The 10,351-nt window shown below is 38.9% G+C and overlaps 1 protein-coding gene across 1 annotated transcript; it reads left to right on the plus strand.

Moving 5' to 3' along the window:
* Positions 1 to 6,289: 6,289 nt before the first annotated feature.
* LOC143223929 (zinc finger MYM-type protein 1-like) lies at positions 6,290 to 6,868 on the plus strand. The gene has a single exon (XM_076452403.1). The coding sequence runs from the start codon at positions 6,290 to 6,292 to the stop codon at positions 6,866 to 6,868; it is 579 nt and encodes a 192-aa protein (XP_076308518.1).
* Positions 6,869 to 10,351: the final 3,483 nt, after the last annotated feature.

The raw sequence follows: 10,351 nt of genomic DNA on the forward strand, positions 1-10,351 counted from the left end.
TGTAAACTAGCTGCAGAGATTGATGTTTTTTAGTATTTTAGTGATTACAGTACTAATAGAGGTTATAAAGACAAAAATCAAGACTGAATTAATTTAAGCATTCAGAGTTAAAATAAACCTGAAAGAAAAAAGTTTAAATTGAGTAAAATTAACGAGAAGGACTAAACTATGGTATAAAGTTTCGAGACAACTTGAATGTATAACAAAGAAAACTTTACTACACGTTTAACATAATAATCAACGTGTAAAATTTCGACAAGGTTTTAGAATTGTACACGCATCATGGAATAGATGGATGACTGACATAATGAAATTCGTTTTTCTTAACCTTTTCTGTGTTTTATACGAACTCTTTACCTTTACTGACTAAGTACCAAGGTATTTTCTTATAGTTGACAGAAATCAGTCGGGAACTTATAATGGTCCTTCGAATCAAACCTCCTCTCGCCCATCCATTTTGAGTTCCGACGACATAGCTCCACTGCAAACCTCCTGATTTGACTTAAAACATCAATCAGATAAGTTTTCCCAACCTACAATGTCTTTTTTCTGTATTCTTTTACTTTGAGAAGGCTTACCATACTATGTGGACGTACGGAATTTTGTGAGGCCTCCACTCATATGAAATGTGTGGCCATTTACCATTTATACAAAAATTTTAAGGGACCAGCGATTCTAAGACCGTGTGGGCTTGACGCTTTCCTTTTCTCTCCTGCAAGAGCTTGGAGTCCTTCAAGGCTGTATCTTGTATGTCACACTTTTCAGTGAAAAGATTTATGCCATCCCTGCACAATTTCCTCCTACTGATTCAAATAGGTTCTATGTCAATGACTTCCACATCTTGTGTCAGTTGTTGAGCATGAGGTTTATTGAATGGCAGTTTGAGACTGCCCTCAAACGTTTGTTGAAGTGAACCACAGCAAATAGTTTTATCTCTTTTTTTTTCTTCTCTAAAACCGTTTGCATCCACCTTTGTCGCTAACTGAGTATTCATCCCGATTACGAGATCTGTTTGTGTGAATGTATTCTTCCCATGGTCCCTGAGGCAAAGATCTTGGGGCTTATCTTTGACACTAAGCTGACCTTCAATCTTGTAACGTATACAAGATAACACGTCGATGCTCTATGCTAAAGATCTATCGTGCTCTCATTCGATCAAAACTGGACTATGGGTTTATGACATATGGTTTTGCCAGGACCTCGACCTTGAAGATGTTGGACGCCGTTCACCATATGGGGCTACAGTTTTGAACGGAGGCTTTCTGCACTTATTCAGTCCGGAGTTTGTACACTAAGTTTCAAGAACCTCCTCTTCATCTCCACCGCTTCTAACTTTTTTGTCTTTATGTTTCAAAACTTCGTTCCTTACTACAGCATCGCTCCTGGGATTGTGTCTTTATTCCTCAGTGAACTATTGTTTTTCAGAATAGATGGTCTGCCATTCTTCCTTTCGGCATTTGCACCTAGGCACAGCTAGCTGAATTTGGTCTGTCCTTGGATGACGTTATTGTCTCCACTTGTCAGCACATCCCATCATGGCTTATTACCATTCCCACTTATGACCTTTTTTGACTCTGTCATGGTTTGCTGTGATTAAGTGACTGCACAGAGGATCTCCTTTACAGTTTCTGTGTTCACTGCCCAGTTGTATGGCATTTCTTTTGCTAAGGATCACGTAGAAGCTATGCACTACACCAGTTCTTCTATTTATACGAACTCCTTTACCTCTCTACTGGTCCTTGAATAGCTTCATGTTAGTTCTCACCCTGTTTTCGTCGATATTCAAAACCGACTGACCCATTTTTCTTTATCTTTTGTTTCTATCCAACTTTGCTGATACCGCAGCTAAGACTGTCTGTACTATAATTGCCGTCCCTGTCCCATTTTATGGACTACAGCTCCGTTGTCAAGACTGGCTCTACGAATGAGCAAAGTGATAACAACACTTCTATTGTTCTTTGACCGTCTTATTTGCATAAAGAGCGGAAGTTGTCCTGGCTGGGTTACGCAAGGGCTACAGTTTTTTTTCTAACTGACAGTTTTATTTTATCCGGTATTAATGTGTGGCCGTTGTGGCGTTCAAGTCATAATAAATTACGTTGTACTCTCGTGCCGTCGTTACGACTCTGAACGACGGTACCATTTTAAACATGTTTTTCTCGATGGGTTTACCCCTGACGCTGGACAGTGTAATTGGCAATTGTGATACTGTTTTTTTGTTTTTTTTTAATTTCGTACAAAGCTACTCACGGGCTTCCATAATTTAGCAGTGTAAGACTAGAGGGAAAGCAGCTAGTCATCACCACCCACTGCCAACTACTTGGGCTACTCTTTTACCAATGCATAGTAGGATTGACCGTCACATTATAACGCCCCCACGGCTGAAAGGGCGAGCATGTTTGGCGCGACGGGGTTGCGAACCCGCGACCCTCCGATTACGAGTCGCACGCCTTAACACGCTTGGCCATGCCGACACTGTTCGCATTATTAGTGTTTTTAAATGTTTAAGGGCCATTGACGTTCTTAATGCTATTTAAATATTTTATCCGAATTTTGACCATTGTTGTATTTCAAATTGATTCCTTTTTACATGTTATAATAATTTTACTTTAATTTTTTTTACAGATTGTTTGGCGCAGATAACCTAGTTGCTTTGCGCCAATAAACGCCAAACAACCAACCAAACCACAAAAACAGTACTGACATTGGTATATTTAAGACAAGCGGTGAAAAGTACAGAGAATTAATGGAAGTTAAAGATAGCATTAAAAAAACAACACAAGAAACATTTCTTCTTGAATTGAATAAAAACTGTGGATTTAAATCTTAGTTTTCAATCGTATCTTAGGTTAAATATTTCATTGGCGTAAATCGTTATCATTTACTACAGCATGAGAAGATACACAGTAAAGATCGCTATTAATTTTTAACTGATTTGACAAATTGTATGAAATATATGAAAACTCAGCGAACTTACTCTAGCGGCATAGTGGTGTGTCTGCAGAATTTCAACGCAAGAAAGTGGGTTTCGATACTCGTAATGCATTGTGTAGCTTAGCGCTTAACTTCAAACAAATAAATTACTCCAATTATAAATACTTGCTATGAATGTACATAGACTCATAATGAGTTAATATATAATTAATTATTAGTAATTGATAAATACTGTTAATAACATAACAAGAGTTACTGTATGTTTGTGTGTTTTCTTATAAAAAAGCCACATAGGGCTATCTGCTGAGCCCACCGAGGGGAATTGAACTACTGATGTTAGCGTTGTAAATCCGAAGGCATACCGCTGTACTAGCGGGGGGAGAAGAGTTACTATACAAATGGAAAAAAATACATTTTGAATGGTTACCAAATATGTTTCAAAACAAATTATAAAGTTATAATAATAAGTTGTTATTAATTATTGAGTATATAGGACAATAATAACATTATTATTACGAGCTAAATATGCTAATAATTATGCTTATTTTCAATATGAAGCTGGGGATAGTAGGGAGAATGAATTAAAATTGGACTGGATGGAAAATACTATTCTTTAATTAAAATTCTTGACTTCACAAAATTACATGTATTAATGGCTATGGTATTAAAATGTAATTTTTAAGAATTTGCAACAAAAAAAGAAAGAGAGAGAGAGAGAGAAAACAATTACCAAAAATACGTTCAGACGATTCACTGAACTTGTAGGAGCTCAAGTCAGCTCACACGGCTGTAATCTAGGTTCCTTTTCATCAGCTTTCTGTCAACTGAACTCATAATAATTTTGGTATCAGTGCTTGTTAGATACTAGATCAGCAATACTGACAGTGGAATAGCGATAAGTGTACGGAATTTCAACGCTAAAATCCGAAGTTCAGTTTCTTTTGATGAACACAGTGAGTAGTCTAATGTGAATTTGCTCTAAAATAAATAAATCCATAAATAAACAGCTTTCATATTTCTAGAGAGAATTTTTTTCCCTTTTAAAGCAGCATGTACACTCTGTGAAACAAAAAAGACGATCCATACAAAATAACGAGAAAAAAAAGATATAACTAAAAAGATATAACGAATTACCCATGCTAATCAACAAATGAAATCGAAATAAATTAAATTAACCCCTTTGTATCTATGGCAAACCAATCCGTTTGTATAGATAACCTACGGTACATGAACCTCAAATTCCCCTTAGGCTTCAGAATATGAATATTATACACCTACCTTAACCTATTACAAAGCTACTATGTAATCACTATCAAAAACAGATTGTCTCATGTAAAGAACTTGTTACTTTTTTCTATAGAAATAGTATCTTAATCACGCAACATGAAGACGACTTAGTGATATTAACAAGTTCCACAACATTATTCTGCTCTTACTTTCTCATTATTAGAAATAAATCGATTGCAGATCTTTCCCACTGGCGGCGCCAAGGGAGGGCTTGGGGGGGCTCGAGCTCCCCAATATTGTTACCTACATATATTCATAAAATATGGAAAACACAATCATTGTTGTTGCTTAACAATTAACATCAAAGAAGCATAGACCTGTAGAACTCAACGTCTTCATTAAGACGGAAGTATGTGTCATGCGTCCCATAGCAACATACTGAATGCACTGAAACTCATGCGCTCCCTGTGTAATGTTATTCTATCTTGAGCTTTGACGAAGATTAGACAACCAAGTTGATTTCAAGTTACAACAGATCATCAGGGATTTTACTTGATAAACCAAAGGTTTCACAGGTATTTGCCCATTAATTTCATTTATCTTTTATTGAAAAGTAAAGCATATAAGTGAATTGTGTATAGGTCAAAACTATGAAGCATTTAACTGGTGTTGTGTCCTCTGTGAGATCATTTTGCATTGTGTATCAGCCATCCAAAATTTTACTGATGATTGTGGCATACACTTAAAATTGTGACTTACAATCCAATTAATGTTATACTTATGATTAGATAATAACCTTACATGTTAACTGACCAAATAATATTTCTAAACAATTCTAGAACACAGAACAAGTTTGTCACACTTATGATAATAAGAACAATATCACAATTACAGTTTGGCCTGTATGAATAATGTGAACTTATGAAGAAACCAGCCTTTCTGTGAAGGTCAACTGCAATTTAGACATTTTGTTTTTGTGCTACTATGACCATTTAATATCCAGGCCGCGGGTTTGCTTTGTTCGAGCGCGCGATTCCCGCCTTGAACGCTTTAAGCGTATGATTACCGAGCCGTTGACCATGGTGTAGGCTCTAAATTAGCCCTATAATTTTACATTATCCCTACCGTCTAATTAAGTACTTGTGCTATTATGGTTAAAGATAAACACTTTCTCGTAACAGTATTTCACGGATATGTTCTGGATTTTCATGTGCTATTAATATAATTGGGTGTTTTCAATGTTGCAGAGCAGTTGTTTGTAATGTTGAACTATGTTTAGTTGTTATTTGTTCCTTATTCATGAAATGACCCAATAGTATGTATATTTTTCCGTAGATTTCGATGTTTAAAATGAATATCCTTTGTAAGTCCTAATGCCAACATAAGGAGAGAAATTCCCATTCGTTTCATATAAACTAACACAACTTGGAAGTAAGAAGTGGTACTAGCAGTCAGCCGGCTTAGAGGTCACTTTGACGTTTGCGCACTCTGTATAAAAGGGAGTTATGTTTGTTTACGTGGCTCTCGCTCTCTTTGGTACTCGGCCTCACACTGCAACACATACTCAGTTTGGATTAATAAAAGGAAATCAAAATAAGCGTCTCGTTTTCAAACAAGGACACCAACACACAAGACAAGAGTCAGACATCACCCACCAAAACATAAACCTGTCATACTACACATAGAGTTGATTATGCAACACTACCTGCTACCCAAGAAGAGGCAGCGAGTAGATGGTCCTACAAACACATATGGTGCAAGTGAGGAGAACAGTGGTGATCGTGATGGTGAGAATGCGGACACGACTAGTGCGGGACCCCAGCCGCAAGAGGGCACCACTCACACCCAGGGTGAAAAACTACCACCAGGACCCAAGGACCTGAGCCAGCTTCCAGATAGTGGTCCTACCTGTCCAGACTTAAAGAGATACCTGGCCACAGAATACAGCGGCCAGTCAAGGCCATTCAACAAGAATTGGCGTGATCAGCACTCGTGGTTGGAGTACTCTGTGACTCAAGATGCTGCATTCTGCTTCACATGTCGTCTTTTCAGTCACACACACTTCAGTAAAACTGAGAAGTCCTTCACCTATGAAGGCTTCCGGAACTGAAAGAAGCCGACCACATCAATGAAGTTCTATGATAACTCTGCAGGACACAAGTTTGCCATGCAAGCTTGGGCAGAGTTTAAATTGCAGAAAACAAAGGGTGCAAGGATCCAACATGCTTTTGATGCAAGCCATGCTAAAACTGTGGAGGAAAACCGACGTTACATAAGAGCCGTGATAGATGCACTGCTCTACACAGCCTGCCAGAATGAAGCCCAGAGAGGTCACAGAAAAGGTAGTCAGTCAGGTAACAGGGGCAATTTCCTGGAATTTCTCGACATGATTTACAGGTATGATGAAATCGTGAAGAAGAAGCTGAGTGGTCCTGGCAATGCCAAGTACACGCACCATGATATCCAAAACGAACTGCTTGACATCATAGCTGGAATGATCAGGAAGGATATCAGCAAAGAGGTCATGGAAGCTGAGCATTTTGCTCTAATAATGGATGAAACAAAGGATGTGAGCAAACAAGAACAGTTGTCCATTGTGGTAAGAAACCTCCACCAACAGAGCCTTCACGAGGAGTTCCTGGACTTCACAGCTGCTGAGAGTCTGGATGCAGATGCATTGCTCAAAAAAATCATGGAGACTAGCTAAATGTGGTATTGACCATAATGCCTGCATTGGCCAGTACTATGACGGAGCTGCCGTCATGTCAGGGCACATCAATGGCGTACAGGAGAGGTGTCTCAGGCTGTGTATGTCCACTGCTGTGCACACAGGCTCAACCTTGTGCTAGTTGTTTGTGTGCACAACGTCCAGACTGCAGCAGAGTTCTTTGTGACAATTCAGAAGCTGTACAAATTCTTCTTTACATCGGCTGTGCATAAAGGAGCTTGAAACTGTGCAGCGACTGTCAGACACAAGATGGGCCTGCCAACATGCTGCTTGTCTGGCTGTGAATATAACACTCCCTACCATTGTGACAACCCTAAAGCGTATTGTGGAGAGGGACAATGTCTATAGAGCCACTGAATCAAAGGGCCTGTGCATTCTCATAGATCAGCAGTTCGTAACCAGCCTAGTGGCCATAGATAAACTACTGCTGATGAAAAAACAGCTATCAGACCACCTCCAGTCGCCTGACCTGCAGCTGCCCTCTGCAGAGGACTTAGTAAAATCTGTCATCTCTGGTCTCTCAGAAATGAGAACTGAAGCAGCATGGAAAGACTTGGAAGAGTCTGCTGAGGATATATGTAAGAAAGTGGGAATATGCACCGAGACAGTGCATCAAGGTGGACAGCGATCTGCCCCCAGACACCTGGACGAATTCATAATCACATCTAGTACTGGCCATAGAGATGAGCCAACACCAGATGCCAGGAGACACGCCTTCTATGCTATTATAGACAAGATGCTCAACAAGCTGAATATAAGATTCTCCTCTGATGCCTGCAGTGTTTTGATGGGTGCAACTGCATTGAACCCCAAACACTTCACATTGCTGGACAAGCAAGCACTCTTAGGAATGGCAGCAAACTATGGTGTGGCAGAGGATGACTTTGCAGTGGAGATCCACCAGTTGAACTGGCTAATTGCCAGGAAAAAAAACAAGGGGCAGGAAGTATCCACACCATTGGAGCTTGCAACCATGCTGGAGCCATACAAGTATGCCTTCATGGATCTCCACAAACTTGTATGCATCGCTGTGACCCTGCCTGTCACTTCAGCTGCCTGTGAGAGAAGTTTATCATGTCTGAAGCTTTTCAAGACATACTTGCGCAACAGCAATGGTAACAACTGCACCAGAAACCAGTAAACTACAGGAGGGCAAAACAACTCGATATTGATACTGCTATAGACACATTTGCTGTCAATCACCAGAACAGGCGCATTGTTTTGAAGTAATATTAACTACAAACACAACATGATGAAAGATAGTTAGCATGATAGTGATCTTACTTTTCCTCAGTGTATTAACTTCACATGAGATAATTCGTTTCTGCTATGTAAACTATGTCTTTATGTTATATTTCTTTTTATTTGTAGCTTTACACTTATTGGTATGTTAAATGTTCAATCTAAGCTAATCTTGATTTTCTTAATTATTATGTATTACCTTGGGTGGAATTTAGGTGAGCTTCCTCTTTTATATATACGCATATTTTCATAAACAGATTATTTCTAATATGTAATAACGAATTATTAATCAGAGTACGAGTTTCAAATGAAAACTGCATTGAAAACGCAGTTCAAAATAGCACATCTTTCTGAAATGGAGCTTGGTATTTACATTATTATAATTTACCATCTATACTTCATATTGATGGCATTTTGGGAAGCCCCTCCGAAGTTTACCTCAGTCCCCAAACGAAAATATCCTGGCGCCGCCACTGATCTTTCCCTAAAGCTAAGTACTACTATAAATATCGACTCCATAATTATGCCATGCTACAATATTTTCTCAGAAAGAGTTATTGACCAATTACTTTCAAAAGGCTTCTTCTTCTGTTATGGTGGTGTAGTTTTAGCAATTAGTCTAGGAAGCAGAATAGTTGAATCACGATTGAGACAACGTCTTGCAGAAATAAATGCATATCAGTTAGTGTTTTTGTTGAGCATTGGAGCCATCACTGATTTCTGATATCTGAATGTGTCGACAAGCAGAATGAGCCAGAGTTGCGACTGATACATTTTTTTAATTAAGTGACTGATCGAAAACCACACTGCCACAGAAGCCTCAGTTGTATTGATTTATTTAGCAGCCACTCTAGGATATTGTTGAATACTTCCTCATGAACCATTGGTGATGTGTCTGGGAAAGCCTTTACACGTAGTAGCCATACTGTTGTGAAGCCCATTGTTTTGAGTCTTGAACTTGGTCCTGTGAATTGCTTAGTTCTCCACAGGGTTATATCTGTGGTACAATTCAGTTAGCTGCTCAATCACCGGAATATCCAGAATCAGCAGAGCATTGTAACATCCTAGTCCAACAATTTTAAAAATTACACGCCTCTACCACTTGAGAAAATGACCCAAGTCCACATTCATAGTACTAGTTAAAGCAGGAAGTTTAAACACTATCTAGAAATAGCTGGTAGGAAGACATTGCACCACCTCTTTGGTTTGTTCTCATATATAAAATGCTTAACCTAATTACATTATATTTTGTACACATTTTCAACGTAATATGTAGTTTGCGCACGAAGAAGGTGTATAATATGGATTAGTATTTGCATCATAATTTTGTTTTGAAACAGTTTTAAAATATAGAAAATTACTTCTTTTCGTCTTGGAGTTTCTGTTTTTATTTACTCTACCAAAAATCATCATATATATTCAACAGAGTTGTTATATTGATAAAAATATAATTTTTATATCTTTATTATTCTGTTGTTTTTGAATTTCGCGCAAAGCTATTCAAGGGCTATCTGCCCCTAATTTAGCAGTGTAAGACTAGAGGGAAGGCAGCCAGTCATCACCACCCACCGCCAACTCTTGGTGAAGATGGTTTTACAAAGATCATGCACTGTTTGGAATTGACGTCCATCCACCCTCAAACATTTTCAATGGGGTTCAGTTCGGAAGAACATGCTGGATAGTCCAAAAGAATCACGTTATTCACCATGAAAAAGTCCTTTGTCCTGCAGGCATTATGGATTGCAGCATTGTCCTGCTGAAAGATTCAGTCATTTCCACACAAATGAGGGCCTTCAGTCAATAAGAATGCTCTTACCAACATGCCAAAGTAACCAGCTGCTGTGTGACGCCTCTGTATAACTTGATGTTCCATTGTTCCAGGGAAAGAGAAAGCACCCCAGATAATGATGGGACCTCCTCCACTGTGTCGTGTAGAAAATGTATCCAGTGGGATATCCTTATTGTGCCAGTAACGTTGGAAGCCATCTGGACCATCCAGGTTAAATATTTCCTCATCAGAGGACAAATCCTTCGTCCACGTTTCTACATTCCATGTTTGGTGCTTCTCATTTACGGTTTTTAAAGCCTTTCTCTTGTAGATGTTGTCTTATTGTTCTTGAGCTGCATTCTGCGTCGATAAGGGCCTTAATCTGGTTCGACGATAGGCTGGTGTCTTGCCGGACAACCTGTCGAATCCTCCTGCTCAACGCCGGCGAAATT

Source organism: Tachypleus tridentatus, chromosome 8 (assembly GCF_004210375.1).
Source record: "Tachypleus tridentatus isolate NWPU-2018 chromosome 8, ASM421037v1, whole genome shotgun sequence".
In the NCBI taxonomy this organism is placed as follows: Eukaryota; Metazoa; Arthropoda; class Merostomata; order Xiphosura; family Limulidae; genus Tachypleus; species Tachypleus tridentatus.